Below are 18,160 nucleotides of genomic sequence, written 5' to 3'. Positions count from 1 at the left end.
TCTAATGAATATTGTGGCAGTAGCACCTGGGTGGCTCAGTCAGTTAAGTGTCTGCTTTTGGCTCAGGTCATGATCCCCAGGTCCTGAGATCAAGCCCCTCATCGGGCTCTTCTGCCTCTACCTGCCTCTCCCCCTGCTTGTGCTCTCATGCTCTCCCTCTGTCAAATAAATAAAATATATATATATTTTTTAATTGTGGAGTTACAGTATTTTTGCTAAACAGATGAGATAAAAGATTGATGCTGTTTAAAAGGAGGAAAGAATAAATGATAAATCTTGGAAATACAAAATGTAGATTCTGTTCATCAAATAAGTTTATTATTACATTGACCAGAGAGGACTTTCTCTTTTCTAAGATTATTCACAGGAGAAGAAATTGATTCACTCTCTATACTATGTCTAGTAGAAGAGGTGGTATATGTGATGGGTCCAATCATATTTGAATTAATTTACTGAACAAAAATTAAAGATATAAAATACTCATTTTACATATTCTTACAAAGAATGGAAAAGACTGAACCAGGTAATTAATATTTTCACTAAATGTTTACTTTCTGTTATAGGCAGTGTCCTCTATCTAACGTAGGTCTAATGATAATGTTACTTTATTTTTCTTCTCATTGGAAGCTCTCCTGGTGTTCTCAAAGACATTTAAAAAGTTAGAAATTAATTTGAGATACTTAGAAGGAAATGTTAACATTATTTTGTGACAGAATGTATTTTGTTTATCACATTTAATGAAATACCACTATTTGCGATGAGGGTTTTTTTTTTTTTTTTTTTTTTTTTGAGTAATGGAGGCATGGAAAAAAGTAGTAAACGTCTTTACTAAAGCTTATTTTGGTGGGTTTGTTGTGTGTGTGCTTATGGTGATGTTCCCCCTAGTTAAGCTAATTCAAAGCATTTGATGAAAGTATTAGCTCTGTTTTTTGAAATATATTTATGTACCAACTCATCTGTAGGAGTAGTGAATAAAACTTAGTTTTTGGTAACTGTGTTCTTGTGCTTTTTATCTGAGAGATCTTCAAAAAACAGTTATTTGAGTAGAAAAATAAATAGAAAAATAACAGGAGTCACCCACCAGCCAGAATGGATATGTTCATGTTTTTGCTCTTGGGTATAACATTTCTGAGAATATAATTAGCTTTTTTCTCCACAGCCTCATGATTTTGATGAATGTCGATTTGATATTAGCGTAAATGATAGCGTTTGGTATCTTCGTGCTCAAGATCCAGATCACAGACAACAGTGGATAGATGCCATCGAACAGCACAAGGTAGGGGCTCTAGTGTTTACCTGTCCATGGAGGATTAGGCAAGATACTGGTAGTAGTAACTCCTTTTAAAAGTTTTACTTTTTTTTCTTTAAGAAGTTTTGAGATGAAAAAAAAAAAAGTTTTGAGATGTAACGTGCTTTTAAAAAGTCAAACATTATTTGGATAGTAAAGATCAAAGCAGTACAGACAAAAATTTTTGAAATTTTATTTCTAACATTTGAGTTGCTCTAAGGGAATTTGTTATGACAAATGTTTTTAATTTTTTTTTTAAGATCTAATTTGCTTTATTAAATGATTATGAGTTAGGCAGGACCCAGTGTAGCAAATTGAGGGGCACACCAACAAATGGTTTTCATTGTTAATTAAAACAAAATGTGCCCTTTTTTTTTTTTTTTTAAGTAAAACAAATCTTGATTTTTATACTTAGGATTTGTTCCATAGTAAATGCCTTTGTATGATCTGGATAAAAGGTTTTTGAAAAAATATTGAATGTATAACCATAATATTTAGAAGCTTCACTGTTTTTATAGTCATCTGTAGCCTTTTGGGTAAATTCATAGTGTAAACATTTGTCATTTAATTTTTGTAAATAGGAAGCTAATAGTAAACCTTTAGAATGTATTTCTTATATAGATGTATAATCCGCATTCTTGTTATTTAATAAGGGGCACCTGGGTGGCACAGTAAGTTAAACATCTGCCTTCAGCTCAAGTCATGATCTCGAGGTCCTCAAAGAATCAAGCTCTGCATGGGCTCCCTGGTCATCAGAGAGTCCGTTTCTCCCTTACTCTGTGCCTCCCTCACCACCACCTTCCCCCATGCTCTCTCTCTCAAATAAAAAATGTTTAAAAACAAAAACATGAATAAGTGGTAAGTAGACTAAAGAAATGTGTGATATTAAATCTGCATTATTAGCTAACTCAGTTTATTATGATAAAACAAGGAATAGGGAAAGGTATAAATTCATGATGCTATTCCTGAGTGTGACTTAAGAGAACTTTGTACTTATTCACATACTTGTCTATACTTGTTTGTTTGGGTTTCATAGAGTTGTAGTTGAAACACCTGTTTTGGTCATTTGACAGGTGCAAAACATGTACCCACACAACATGTATACACGCTCTAAAACAAGAAAAACCTGTCTGATTTGAGGTAGCACAGGCAAATTCTTATTGATATTGATTATGAATTTTTCTTGGCGTAAAGAAAGCTGGCTGTGATACCCATTCCCCCCCCCCTGTTTTAGCTTTAGTGTTATACTGGTTTAAAATCTTGTGAATCTTGGTATGTCTGGCTGACTCGGTCAGAAGAGCATGGGACTCTTGATTTCAAGGTTATGAGTTCAAACCTTATGTTAGATGAAGAGATTACTTAAAATCTTAAAATTTTGTATTAGTTATCTTGATTTTATTACTTCAGAAAGGAGTCTAAAAATGGAGAAAATGGGAAAAGATTTCTAGTATTTAAAAGAGAGGAGCTAAAAAATAAAAATAAATAAAAAAAATAAAAATAAAAGAGAGGAGCTAGAATTGCAAAATCTGAATGCTTTGAATCTAGGCCGACCTGGATTCACACTACATCTTCTGCTGTGTACCAGATACGACTGGGCGTGATAATTTACCTCTTCTTAGTGTATATAAGGAATATATGGGATAACATGTACGGTTACTTACCAGAGTGGCTGATATATTTTCTCATTTATGACAGTGGAAAAAGAAAGGGCTTTGGAGTGACAACTAAATTTTTTAAATTACACATTTTGTTTTTGGATGAAGAATTCTGCATTCAGTGAGAGTTGCTAAATGTGCCTATAAAGAGATGGTATTGTGTATTTATTAATCAAGTCCAGGGCTCTTACTAATGATTAAAGATGTTATTAAGTAGAACTAACTTTTAACTTGTGACTTAAAGCCTTAATCAGCTAACATAGATTACAGGGCTGGTTTTTTCTGTATTTTTAATTAGGCTTATTTTATTTTGCTTGTTTTTCTTAGTAAAGCCAAACCAGAATTCTCTGCAAGTTTCCATTTTGTATTTTCTCCTTGAGTGAAGAAGGATGCAAAAAGCATATATTTCTTCCATATCATTCATTTCTTTGCATCTTTGAACAATGGATAAGCATAATCTTTGAGTCTCGGGGGCATCTAAGTGGCTCAGTCAGTTAAACAGCTGACTTTTGGTTTCAGCTCAAGTCATGATCCTCCCTCAGGGTCCTGGGATCAAGCCCTGCTCAGTGGGGAGTCTGCTTGAGAATTTTCTCTCTTCCTCTTAACCCTCCCACTTGCTTGCATGCACTCTCTCAAATAATTCTTTAAAAAATAATAATAGTAATAATCTTTGTGTCTGAGAGCAGTGTGACTTCAGCTGAGACATCAGGTTTTTGGTGAATTTAAGTTCTTAGGAAAAGATTTTAAAAAAGATTCAACAGCAGGATTTCATTTTTTTTTTTAACAGGATTTCAGATACATTGCACAGACTTTTCTGATTTCTAAAAGTAGTTGATTCATAGACAAGGAAGGAGAAATCATTGTTAATTTTTATTAATAGTTAATTGTAATGTAAATTGTGATGTGCTAACATATCAGTGAAAATTTATAAATTGAATATGAATTTGAATTGAATATGAATTTCAAAAATAAATTGTTTGAGTTACTAAATATTTAAGAGGGAGAACATTCAAATGCTATTACCACACATAATCAACAAAGTTTTCTTCCCCATAGGCCAGAAACAGTGAGGTAGTGAGGAAATGTTTCTTAATTTGTTCTTCAGTATCCCTAAAGGATATTGAATGTGGAACCTCAATTTAGTAATTATACTATTTAAGTATGCATTTGTTATATTGATATTCAAAATTAATACCAAATCGTTAAAGCATGGTGATGATTATGATAGAGCTCCTATTTACTGAGGATCACTCAAGTACTAATTAGTGCATTATGTACTTCATGTGCTTTATTTTTTCCTTATTGTCCTGAGAGGTGAGGGAAGTGCTATTTTAGAGTCGATGAAACAAGGTTTAGATTAAATTTAAGTAAGTTGGGGAGATCCCTGGGTGGCGCAGTGGTTTGGCGCCTGCCTTTGGCCCAGGGCGCGATCCTGGAGACCCGGGATCGATTCCCACATGGGGCTTCCGGTGCATGGAGCCTGCTTCTCCCTCTGCCTGTGTCTCTGCCTCTCTCTCTCTCTCTCTCTCTCTCTCTCTGTGACTATCATAAATAAATAAAAATTAAAAAAAAAATTTAAAAAAAAATTTAAGTAATTGACTGAGACTCTACTACCTTTTAGTTTATGGATTCTTTGGATTCAATTTTATGTTGATTCTGCTTTCTTTTAGTTACTGGTAGACACTGAATATTTGGAGGGGTCATTGAATAGCTCAGTTTGTTAAGCATCCAGCTCTTGATCTCAGGGTCATGAGTTCAAACCCTGGTTTGGACTCCATGCTGAGTGTGGAGCCTACTTTAAAAAAAAAAAAGGTGAATATTTGAAAATAATTCCCATAAGCTTACCTCCTGCAGATTAGATTGTATCATTTGAGCTCTGCCATATGTGTGCAAGACAAACAGGAACTCATCTTTCCACCCATGGACTGTCAAAAAGAACATTTTACTGTTTAGTGTTTGAATGGTGGATTTTGAAGTCTGATAAATACGGGATTGAATCCTGGCACTGCTGCTTATACTACTTACTAGCTGCATTGTATACAGCTTGATACATTACTTAGAGAAGGAAAGATGACTGTATCCTGTTTGTGTGTCTTCACCATCACACCACCCTCCCTACTCCCACAAAAACAGAACAAAAACAAAGCAAGCAAAGTAAGCCAGTCATGATAAACCCAAAGTGTTATACTTCAAAGTTGATGAGTTCCCATCCTTCCAGCTCACTCAATTCCATTTACATTTACTTCCTCATTATACCACCTGCCCTTAAAATGACACAGAACTTGGAACAGTGGGCCTTTTTTCTTCTGATGTCATCAGATGGGCCTTCATTCCTTTTCTTGCTGTTGAGCCTTTGTTAGGGCTTCCCTGACAGGTTTTGGTAATTTTTAATATCTGGGAGAAATTGGAGGTTTCTGTTCTTTCCTTCCCAGGTGGCCTGTATTTACTCATTCTACTATCAGTCTATTTAACACACACACACACACACACACACACACACACACACACACTCAAATACACCAAAAGTTCTACCTTACAAGACAATAATAATGTGGTGGTGGTGATGGTAATAGTAATAGCTGACATTTTTGAGGATTAACATATATTAGATATGGTAATAAACATATACCTTATCTCCTTTTACTCTCACAGTCTTACAAGGTTTACATTACTATACTATTTCTATGGATGAAGAAACTGAAACAGAGGTTAAATAACTTGTCCAAGGTCAAATTGCTAATTAATAAAGGAGCCGGCTTTCAGACTCAGGTCTGTGTGACCTGAGAACCAGAGCTTTTGACCAACAAGCACTTCTCCCATCCTCTAAGTATGTATTCATGTGAAATATATTTTGTTTACTTAAACTGTCAGACTTCTTAAATCACAGTATTCCTATAGTTTTGTGGATTTTTTTTTTTAAAAATTGTATTTATTTATTTGACAGAGCACAAGCGGGGGAGCTACAGGCAGAGGGAGAGGGAGAAGCAGGCTCTACATTGAGCAGGGAGCCCAATGTGGGGCTCGATCCTAGGACCCTGAGATCATGACCTGAGCCGAAGGCAGATACTTAACCGACTGAACCACCCAAGCACCCCTCCCATAGTTTTTATATGTTCTTCATATCACTACTGTTTATTTTAGACCATAAGCTCCTTAAAGACTCAGATGCACCACTTTTTAGGAATTAACGAAGCATTGGACACTAAATTTTCCCGTTGACATAATTTACAGTATTTTGTAAAACAAATTTTATGAGGGAAATTTATAATTTTTGAAATTTTTGTTTTTCCTTCAGTCTTCATGGTTGGTGTTAGATTACTGACAGAAATACAGTAGGTTCTATATTCTCTGTCTGCTGTTGTTTTTTCTCCTTGGTATTCATTGCAAAATAACTTGCTCACTAGAAATAAAATTTTTAAAAGATAATTTTGTGATTTAAATGTTGTCATCATATTAGAAGTTTCATAATTTGGGGTGACATTAGACAGTAGTCCCTGTGAAAGAAAGAAATTCTTGAGGTCATTCTTAAATGCAAGATTCTGTTTTGACTTAAAATATACCAAGGGGCATATATATACCTGACCAGTAATTTTGTTTCGAAATAGTGTGCTTGCTTTATTGTGTGGAGCGCATTTGTATCCTGATTCTCCTTAAAATTTGAGACACTAGTAAATAAAAGATTTTTATTTTATTTTTAGAGAGTGTGAAAGAGCAAGAGAGTGAGTAGAGGGGAGGGACAGAGAGAGAGAGAGAATCTCAGGATTCTCCATGCCCAGAGCGAGTTCGACATGGAACTTGGATCCCATCACCCTGAGATAAACTGAGCCAAAATCGAGTCAGACCCTTAACCAACTGAATCACTCAGGCGCCCCTAAGTAAATGATTTTTAAAGACAAGTTGTTGTTGTTGTTTTAATCTTTTGGCCATCTCTCATGTTGTCTTGAGGCCAAATGAAAGATGTTTGTGAAAATTATTTGAAAACTAAAAGCTACATGAATGTAAAGATTAAGATGATGGTTTTATTTGGATTAAACATTTTTCTAGTAGATGGATCTGTATATTATCCAAGGGCCTCTGTGAGCATTTTTTTTGCATGATTAGCTTATCAAGGAAATGTGGTAAGCTATCTATTGGTGCTATTATTTAAAAGAATCATAGGATTATTCTAGGATCTTTAATTGCAATAAATGTGATTTGAATAAACATAGTTTCTTCTTACCATGAAAGAAATCTACTTCCCTAACCCTCAAAAAACTAGGAGGAAGGCTCTCCTTCTGGCAGATTTAAGAATCATGTTGAAAAAATTAACTCTTTTTGGCTGTGACAGAGTTTGTTTGTGGTAATCATGACATTACTTTATTTCCATAAGGGACAACCTTAGTAGATCTGAAATTTTGGTGATCATGAGCCACGCAGACTTTCCCCACATTTTGGAAATTATCCAAGACATGATTTGAGTCATAGGAAGATACACAGTTAGGGAGGAAGAATCCAAATGGTAATTATTATAAATGTTTATTTTCTGTAGTGAGGATCTGAAGGCAGTTGTTTTGTAATGTTAATGGATTTACCTCATATCCTTTTGTGAAGGACCACTAATTCCTGTCTGATGCTCCATTGAATACTTTCAGAAGAAAGTTTTATTCTCAGCTTGAGAAGTTAAGGGATTTCTGAGGAAATTAGGTGGAAAACAAGTTTTGAAAAGAACTTACACATTTTGCTTGAAATGAGATGGAGTACGAAAGAAGTTTCTTACCAAAATAAGGTCATGGTTGAGCCACCTAAATGATGCCCAGGACTCACTTTAAAGACCTCTTAAAAACTGTGTTGTTCTTTGCCATAATGAAATAATTTTCCCTCCTATCTCAGAATCAACTTAATTTTGATGCTTTGTCTCAATTTTTAAGAGCAGTTTCTGCTTATTTGACATGTTAATCTCTTTTGTCTTAAATTTGACATAAGTTTGGGATGCCTGGGTGGCTTGGTTGAGAGCCTCGATTGAGCATCTGCCTTTGGCTCAGGGCATGATCCCGCATCCCGAGATGGAGTCCCACTTCGGGCTCCCCACAGGGAGCCTGCTTCTCCCTCTGCCTGTGTCTCTGCCTCTCTCTGTGTCTCTCTGTCTCTCTCATGAGTAAATAAATAAAATCTTTTTTTTTTATTTTTTATTTTTTAAAATGTTTATTTTATTTTTTTTTTATTTTTTTTTTTTATTATTTATGATAGGCACACAGTGAGAGAGAGAGAGGCAGAGACACAGGCAGAGGGAGAAGCAGGCTCCATGCACCGGGAGCCCGATGTGGGATTCGATCCCGGGTCTCCAGGATCGCGCCCTGGGCCAAAGGCAGGCGCCAAACCGCTGCGCCACCCAGGGATCCCAAATAAATAAAATCTTTAAAAAAATAATTTGACATAAGCGTATTAGGAAACTATTTTAAAATAGCTAGATGGCAAAATATACCTCTTTTTAGCACTCCTTAAATATCAAGGTCATATGAAGTCATTTCTGCCATATTTAATAAACTATAATACTGGAAAATTTTCTTAATAGATAGGTACTAGACATTCTTTCTACACTTCTCTGCTTTATAAATTATTATATAAACTTAGTTTTGCATTTTAAATCTGATTTACTTGGTAAAGACTTAAGGATGCAAATATAACTTTTTAACTACTATTTTTAGTTTAGTTTAGTTTTTATTTATTTAAGTAATCTCTGTACCCAGTGTGGGGCTCGAACTCATGACCCCAAGATCAAGAATGCACTCTTCTGACTGAGCCAGCCAGGCACCCCTAGTGCATTCTTTGTGTAAATAATTTCATAGGATTGGTGGATTACAACCAGTTCTCCATTTACCTATTTGCATCCTACCATGGTGATAGAAGATAGAATCAAATTTTACTTTTCCTTTATATTCATGTGTTTTAATTTTTGAGAGAAGTGCAAATCTAGCAGCTTCCATGATTTGCCAGGGATGTGTCATTTGCTCATAGAAGTTGTAAAAAAAACCCACATAGTTGAGATCACAACTGGGCTACATTAATTAGCAAAAAAAACCTTCCTTTTGTCTCTGTATATTTCAATCATTACGGTCAAGAATTTGGTCAGTTCCTACCAGTGAGAGTTAGTTACTAAATTGCTTGCAGTAGTAATCCATACATTAGTAGTAAAAAAAAATTTTAACACCTTAATGTAGATACTGTCACACTGCCAGTCAGCACTTTTGAGGTTTGGAATGAAATCAAGGAAAACAAAATACCAACCCCCTTTAATATTCTTAGTATTCTGGAATAAAAATAATTTAACTCTCAAGGGCTTTTATTATTTATTATTTATTTATTTATTTATTTATTTATTTATTTATTTATTTATTTATTTATTTATTTATTTATTTATTTATGATAGTCACACACACACAGAGAGAGGCAGAGACACAGGCAGAGGGAGAAGCAGGCTCCATGCACCGGGAGCCCGACGTGGGATTCGATCCTGGGTCTCCAGGATCGCTCCCTGGGCCAAAGGCAGGCGCCAAACCGCTGCGCCACCCAGGGATCCCTCTCAAGGGCTTTTAAAATAATTCTGTAAGTTTTTGTTACCTAAAATTTTGAAAGCTGAATTTGCCTGAGGTGACATCTGCATTTTGTACTTCATACGATTTGTAAAATACTCAATAAAGTATATCATATAGAAAAGAGGGAATGTCATTAGTTTATAATTTTCAGCCATCCCTTTTTTTTTTAATCTGTGGAAGGTATTTATCCTTTACCAAGATGGTAAAAGAGGAATTCAAAGATTTTACATCAGTGAAAGAAAGAAGATACTGAGGTAGCTAATCATATTAACCATGTAGCCAGTTGAGATACAGCTTGACAACATTTTGTCAAAAGGAGCAGAGAGAGCCCCACAGATGGGTAAGAAAACTTTTCACAGCTCAAATAAAAACAAAAATAGCCAAAAGACTTGAATTGGCACTTCATAAAACAGGATATTCAATATGAAAAGGTACTCTATGTCGTTAGTCATCAAGAAAATGCAAATTTATACCACAGTGAGATACCATTTGCCACCAAGCAGTGTCACTTTAAAATGATAATAATAATAAAGAAAAAGAAAAAATAGACTTAAAACCACATGATGGTGAGGATGTGGAGCAACGAATATAAATTGGTGCAGATACTTTAAAAACCACTTTTGCGATATCTGCTAATGCTGAACATGGTTGTGCAGATCAAATGTATATTGAAAATATGAAAAGATTACATGGGTATTGATGTCATAGGTCCATTTATTTTAATTATGTTTTTTAGGTTACAGGGACTACAGGCCAACCTATATAAGCCTTGACAAATGGGAATATTTCCATAAACCAAGAAAAATTAGGGTGCACTACTTGCAAAGAAAACTGGATCTGTATACTTTTGCAGTGCTCTTATTGTAGGGAAAACTCACTATCCTATCACCTGCCACCCCACCTATGGTTAATGTAGCTTAGTTTCATTCTGTTCTTCTCCCTCTTTCATAGTCCCTATTGATTGATAACTTTTGTTCTGCTGTCCCACTCTTAGTTCCTTTTTCTTGGTTTGTCATTACCTTTTCCTCTTTGGCTTCTTTTCAGCTTTAGCTCCTACTCCTAACTGCTCGAATCTCTTGGCATTTTCAAAGTAAATGTCTTACGAAAATCTAATTGCCTGTTCACTCCAGGTTACTATGAATTGGCCACTCTTGGTCCATTTATAATTAATTGCATATTTACTTGTGCTTAAAGGGTAGGGTGGAATTGGCTATACAAATAGTAATGTTCTGAAGATGTAATCTATAATTTTGTATAACGTTTACCATACTTGGAAATTTTTATAATACCATATATTTGCTGATGTGCGAAACAAAAGCAAAAGAAAAAATTTCCTTACTGCCTACAGTCTTTTGACAAGTCCTTGAAAACAGGCAGAGTGACATTCATCTAGGAACTCAGCTGCCTCAATATTAATACTTTGCTGAGGGCAAAGGTAATCTTAGTTTAACATAATCCCAATCCCCCAGAGTCCTGTAAGTCTACTTTTGACATTTAAAAATTCCTTTGGAAACTTCCTTTATCTCTACCTCAAAGTCACATGGTAACAATTGTCCTCCAAGCATATGCTCCACTGATACACATCTGAAGGGTCTCATGACTAGGGTGGTTTTTTTTTTTTTTTTAAGATTTTATTTATTTATTTATGAGAGACAGAGAGAGAGAGAGGCCAGAGACCCAGGCAGAGGGAGAAGCAGGCTCCATTGCAGGGAGCTCCACCTGGGACTCGACCCCTGGTCTCCAGGATCACACCCTGGGCTGAAGGCGGCGCTAAACCGCTGAGCCACCTTGGCTGCCCATGACGAGGGTTTTAACAGAAATAGATGACCGTTTCCTAACCTTTTCCCCCTCAACATCCTGGAAACCTTGTTTCCAAAATACCTTGGAGGTTTGTGCTGTCTGTAACCCTCTTCCAACTTGAAAATACGTGATCAGTCCCCCATCAAACCCCAGTGCAGCTCTTGCTGCCCACCAGGTCCTGTCCCCTTGCTTTTTGCACTGAAAACGTCTCAAGGATTCTCTCTTAGCTATTGGCTGTGAACCCTAGCATTTTTTTCTACATCATTTGCTACTAACAATTTAGATGAATTTTACTAGATTTTCAGCTTATTTTTCCATGCTTTATTAGTCTATAATTAGCTTATAAAATATTTCTTTAGATAAGATTTAAAAAATGATACTTAATCTAGAGTTCAATAACTGTCCTTGCTGTAGAAAGTATTAAAATCAGGCTTTATGCTTTAAAAGTTTGGTGGGGTTTTTTTGTTTTGTTTTTTGTTTTTACAGATTTGTATTTGAACTTTTAATCAGGAGAGAATATTTCTGATACTCACCAAAACAGATGCGGTTCTGTTTTTTCTAATGAACTAGAAAAGTAATGGTGAGTGGGAGTGGCTTACACATATTGACATCGTCAAACTGTTCTTTAATTTTACTTGCTGAGTATACTGGACATGATCTGAGAGAAATGTCTCTTAAATCAGAGAACACAAAACTGCTCTTTTTCATCAAATCTTTTTAACTAATAGCCTAAGAAATAACTTTGCTCATATGGTCTTTATTGTCCAGTAAATATTCTGGATTGGTTTGGAATTGAAGGTGAAAGCTTTGGGTTAGAAACTATAAAAATAGGTAGCAAAATAAATGAATATCTTACAGGTTAAAATGTTATCCTAGCTGAAAACAGTTCTTACCATTTTTCATTCACAGAAAGTAAAGTCCATGACCTTGAGAGACAAGATATGATTGTTGATAGGAAAGCTTATATCACTGCTCATTTCCTAGTTCCTTTTTCTTTTCAGAAATAACCTTTTGGTCTGTAGAGGGATAAAGGAGTAATTAGACACTGTCATCATTTAATTCCCTTTTTCTATTTTCCCACTGCCATTCTTTAGTTCTGGTCACTAAGTGATTCATTTGGATAAATTCTCCAGTTTTCTAACTACTTTTAAGTCTTTTTGCTCTTACAAATCCTTTCTAGCCAGAATAATCCTTTAAAAACAGATATCTGAGGGCACCTGGGTGGCTTAGTGGGTTAGGTATATGCCTTCAGCTCGGGTCATTATCCTAGGGTCCTGGGATTGAGTCCGTGTCAGGCTCCCTGCCCCATGGGTGAGCCTCCTTTTCCCTTTCCCTGTTCCTGCCACTCACTCCCCCTGCTTGTGAATGCCTGCTCTCTCTCTCTCTCTCTCTGTCTCTTTGTCAAATAAAGAAACAAAGAAAATCTTTTAAAAGAAAAAAAAAAGAAAAATAAATATCAGGTTATTTACTTCCAGTTTTAAATCCTATTTGGATTCCTATTTCCTATAGGATCAAGTCCATACTTTGCATATAAGGCACTGTTAAAGGGAGAAATAGAATTACACTAAACTAGTGTCAACATCCATATTCATTTACAGTCAATTACTAGAAATGTATTACATCGATGTTGCTGTAAAGGGTGTCTTTGTTCTAGCCTATCTCTGTTGTAAGGAAATATTACCTGTTTCAAAATAGTGGAACTTGAAATAAACAAGGAAATAAGTTTGCTTCAGAGTGAAGAAATCTTTAACAGTACTTTGTAATATTTATATTATTTATCATATGTGCTTGGTAAATGTTAGCTACCATATTCCTCCTTCACCCGCAAAACAGGCAGGCTAGGCTATTCCTTTATATCGCTACTCTAGGAACACTTAATAGGGGAAAATAAATCTTAAAAAAGCTAGCAGCAGATTTAACAAAGGATCAGTGCTACTCTCTTAACTTTTTTTATTTTATGATTTGGCCTAGGAAAAAGGACCAGTGCATATTTTCTTTTAGAAGTAAGTTCCAAAAGCACATCGCAAAAAAAAGGCATAATTCTATTCTTTTCATCTAATTGCAAAAACAGTTATTGTTACTTTTGAAACTCCCTTAAATGTCCCAGTAAGAGAAAATACAGGTTTTACATTGTTTAAGAAATATTTGCAGTTTTATTGAAATGTAAGATTATAATTTGCCAAGGAAACGGAACCCTAAATTCTCCACAGAGACCCTAAAAGAAATATATACACATAGAACAAAGGTCAGCAAATGAACATTCTTTATTATTTTGGGACTTTGGCCCCAAACTTAAAATTACCAAAAAAGATATGCATTCCTTTCTTAAGAGTAGGGGAGGAATCGAGATTTATATCAAACATGAAATAAATACCTGATACATATTACTGAGTGGAAGAAAAAATACAAAACAGAGTATCATTTACGTACAAATGTAAGGCTGTACATGCAAAGAAGTATCTAGAAGAGGCAACAGTGGTCATTTCTAAATGGCCTAAATTTTCATTCTTTTTTGTAATTTTCAGTATTGTCTATATTGTTTGAAATAGTTACAGGAAATGTATATCACTTCTCCAAAAATAAAAACAAAAAGTAAAGTCATAGAGCACATTTTTAATTGATCCCACTTAAAAGGAGGTCAAAACTCTAGTAATACTGGTAAAGTTGCAGTGAAACAAAGACCTGCATATTCTGCTTATGGAATGTACATGAGTGTGGTCTTTTTGGAAAGCACTTGTCAAGGGATATCAAAAGTGGTCATATCCTTAAACCTAGCAATCAATGGGATGCCTGGTTGGCTCAGTGGTTGAGCATCTGCCTTCAGCTCAGGACATGATCCTGGAGTCCCGGGATAGAGTCCCACATCGGGCTCCCTGCATGGAGCCTGCTTCTCCCTCTGCCTGTGTCTCTGCCTCTCTCTCTCTCTCTCTCTCTCTCTCTCTCTCTGTCTCTCTCATGAATAAATAAAATAAAATAATAAAATAAAATCTCTAGCAATCTGCTTCTGAGAAACGGTCATAAAAATACAATTAACCTGCAGAAAAATGCTTTATGTAGGAAGTCGATAAATACTAAATGTAAAAACCAAAAATATCTTCAGGCCTACTAACATGCAAACAATACCAAAATTATGGTACAGTAAAACACTAACAAAGCTATACGGTAAGGAGAAAATTATATTAGATAAAAAGGAAAAGAGGATATAAACTTTATCTCAATAAGGTTTTGAGCAAGAGATGTACAGGGAATAAGAAGGAAATATGCCATGGGTATCTTGGGTGGCTCAGCGGTTTAGTGTCGGCCTTCGGCCCAGCGCGGGGTCCTGGGGTTGAGTTCCACATCGGGTTCCCTGCGTGGAGCCTGCTTCTCCCTCTGCTGTGTCTCTGCCTCTCTCTCTCTCTCTCTCTCTCTCTCTCTCTCTCTCTCTCGAATAAATAAAGTCTTAAAAAAAAAAAAAAGGAAATATACCAGAGTGAATAGTAACTCTCAGTTACAAGATTGAAGATAATTTTGTATTTTTTTCCTTATAACAAGCTAATACTACTTTTAAAAACTAGAGTGGAAGTGGGGCAGTAAAATCTTATCAATAGAACTATTCTCAGGAATGGTTTTACATTGATATTTTAAAATTTAAATTCAGTTAATGAACATATAATGTATCAATTGGTTTCAAAGCTGGAGGTCATGATTCCTCAGTCTTATATAATATCCAGTGTTCATTACATCATGTGTCCTCCTTAATGTCCATCACCCAGTTACCCCATCCCTCTTACCCTGCAGCAACCCTGTTTTCTATGATTTAAAGTTTCTTATGGTTTGTTTACCTCTTTCATTTCATCTTTATTTTTTCCTCTCTTTCCCTATGATCTTCTGTTTCTTAAATTCCACATATGAGTAAGATCATATGATAATTGTCTTTCTCTGATTGACTCATTTCACTTAGCATAATATCCTCTAGTTCCATCTACATCATTGCAAATGGCAAGATTTCATTTTTTGATGGCTGAGTAGTATTCCATTGTGTGTTTATGTGTGTGTGTGTGTGTGTGTGTGTGTATTCACAGACACACATACCACATCTTTATCCATTCATCTGTTGATGGACATTTGGGCTTTTTCAGGAATTTTTTTTAAATATTTTATTTATTCATGAGAGAAACAGAGAGAGAGGCAGAGACATAGGCAGAGGAAGAAGCAGGCTCCATGCAGGGAGCCCTATGTGGGACTCCATCCTGGGGCTCCAGGATCATGCCCTGAGCCAAAGGCAGACGCTTAACCCCTGAGCCACCCAGGCATCCCTCAGGAAGGATTTTAGAAAGAGATTTGAAACAATTAGAATCAAAGTCTCTAGATGTTGAAACAGTATAGCATAATGATTAACATCCTGGGCACTTGAATTTGTTTTTTAATACATTTTTTTTAAGATTTTATTTATTCATGCCAGACACAGAGAGAGAGAGAGAGAGAGAGACAGAGACACAGGCAGAGGGAGAAGCAGGCTTATGCAGGGAGCCTGACGTGGGACTCGATCCTGGGTCTCCAGGATCACACCCTGGGCTGAAGGCAGCGTTAAACCACTGGGCCACCGGGGATGCCCTGGGTACTTGAATTTGGAATTAAATCCTGGTTCCCTTACTCGTGGTGTGACTCTGAAGACATTAAATAAAATCACCTGTAAAATGGGTATCATAACAGTATCTATTTCATATAGGATATTAAAGAATTAAATGAAGGATGCCTGGGTGGCTCAGTTGGGTAAGCCTCTGCTTTTGTCTCAAGTCATGTGCTGGGATCAAGCCCCATGCTGGGCTTCCCACTCAGGGGGAAGTCAGTTTCTCCCTCTGCCTCTACCTCCTCCTGTTCATACTCTCTCTGTCTCTCTCTCTCAAATAAATATTTTTTTTAAAAAATAAAAGAATTAAATGAGATAATGGCCTTAAAGGGTTGACATCATGCCAGTACAAAGTAAATATCCCGAATTTAGCTTTTACCATTGTTATAATTTATTCAAGGTGGCTCTCTGGAATTAATATCTAAAACATCTATTTCTTTAGAAAGTTAGCCCTTATCAGCTGTCCTCTGAAAACAAAACAGAAAAGATCTCTCTAACCCTTAGTATTTGTTTTCTAAAGCTAGGGTGGGAAAATTGTTTAACAGACTGCCCTTATGCCACTTCATTTGTTAGTTATCTGGTTATTTCTCACCTCCATTTTAATGTCACCAAAAAGACAGTTGGACCTCCAGATTCCTTTAAAAGAAGGAGGAATTTTTTTAAAAAGGTAAGTCTGAATTTCACAGTGTCAGAGTTCTTTAGAATCATCTTTTGTGTCATTGGTTGTGTCAAATAGCTTTTGGTACAGAGGAAGTACTTGGTAGCTTACTAATTTCCCCTTTAGCTATAAGGATGTATTATGGAATTCAAAGCTCTAAGTTATAAGAGCAAGAAAGGAAATTCTGAAGTCAAGAAAGTGGAGGTAGCTGTTGTTACTATCTGCTTCTACAATACCATATTGTATTTGGGCATTTTTGTAGTATTTTGGATTAAAATAGGCAGTGTCTCATTTCCTTATTTAACATTCTTTTAACATTTAACTGGGGTATTTGACAAGAACCTGCTTTTACTCTTCCAGCCTCATCTCACTATAGCACTTGGCCTGTTTAGATATTTCTGTGAAGGAAAGCTCATCTCATGTTCCAGGAGAAGAAAATGCTAATAAATGACCTTCAAATGGTCTATTTGATATTGGGTTTTAAATTATGATACAAGAATGACTAGGATCTGAGAAGAAAAAAAATCGGGGACTAATCTGAGCAAATGTTCTATTTTCTAGTATTGTTTAAGAAAAATATCTTGAGAGTAAGCAAGTATTATACTCACTGGAGTGCTGCTGGGATTTAGGCAGTTAGAATATGATAAAATTCTAATACAATTTTCTTAAATCTATTTTAAAATTTCTTTAATTCATGAGGTGCTGCAGTTCCTGGAAATCACTGTAGGTTGTTGACCTTCTCCTAATCTGGTACATTGTATCAAAGAGTTCTGTTCTATCTTTCCATCTGGTTCAGCAAAGGGCTGCCTTACATTTGGCCCCCATTGCATATGTACATTTTTAGCCTAAGTTTTGGTATTTAGATTTGTTCAGAGAATTACACTCCTAGACTACACATAGCATTTTAAAGGTAAGAAAATTAACCCCATGAAGGTAGTGACTGACTTGTAAAGTTGTCTGGTGGTTAAAGTAATACTAGAACCTTCTCTCAATCTTGTGTTCTTCCTACCTTGGAGGCTACTGCTCTTGGTGGGGGGGATGGTTCATAAGTATTTAAAAAGCTAAATAGAGAAGATTTTAATGTTTATGGGCATGAATTATTACGCCAAATTTTCGTATGTTTGTGTTGACTCAGACAAAAATAAAATTGTTGCCCCTGCAATTTAGATGGTATTTTAAATCATAGTTCTATTGATTAAGTAGTATCTTGTGGTTTGCTCATGTGGTTTGCTTTGAAATAATATTGAAGGTAAGATGTATGGATGTTCACAACATAGCAAGCTTATTTGGTTTTATTATGGGTTTCAGAGTTCTAATTTCTGGAAAATGCTCCATTAATTTCTATTGTTGGCCTTTAATCTTGTATAATTGTCTCTTTCCATAATTAAAATAGAGACAGTGTAGTTGGGGGTAGAGGGAACTATGCCACTAATAACTAGATGATTTAAAATAAGTCAGCCTTTTTGCTGTATTTTTTTAACTACTATCTTTGGATCGGTTGATGAACAGCTTGTATAAAATGATAATATATGAGCTTATCTCTTACTTGATTAAGCCAAAATACAGAATTTAATT

General features: G+C 35.6%; 1 protein-coding gene across 4 annotated transcripts in view; it reads left to right on the top strand.

The window, feature by feature from the left end:
- CERT1 (ceramide transporter 1) overlaps positions 1 to 18,160 on the top strand; it is a 105,882-nt gene that overhangs the window by 30,645 nt on the left and 57,077 nt on the right. For all 4 annotated transcript variants that reach the window (XM_055342235.1, XM_055342234.1, XM_055342232.1 and 1 more), the window contains exon 3: positions 1,160 to 1,276. In XM_055342235.1, coding sequence (XP_055198210.1) covers positions 1,160 to 1,276 — 117 coding nt within the window. The remainder of the gene's footprint in view (positions 1 to 1,159; positions 1,277 to 18,160) is intronic.

Source organism: Nyctereutes procyonoides, unplaced genomic scaffold (genome assembly GCF_905146905.1).
Source record: "Nyctereutes procyonoides isolate TBG_1078 unplaced genomic scaffold, NYPRO_anot_genome, whole genome shotgun sequence".
Taxonomy (NCBI): domain Eukaryota; kingdom Metazoa; phylum Chordata; class Mammalia; order Carnivora; family Canidae; genus Nyctereutes; species Nyctereutes procyonoides.
The sequence above is the reverse complement of the archived record's forward strand: the minus strand, read 5'-3'. Positions and strand labels throughout refer to the sequence as shown.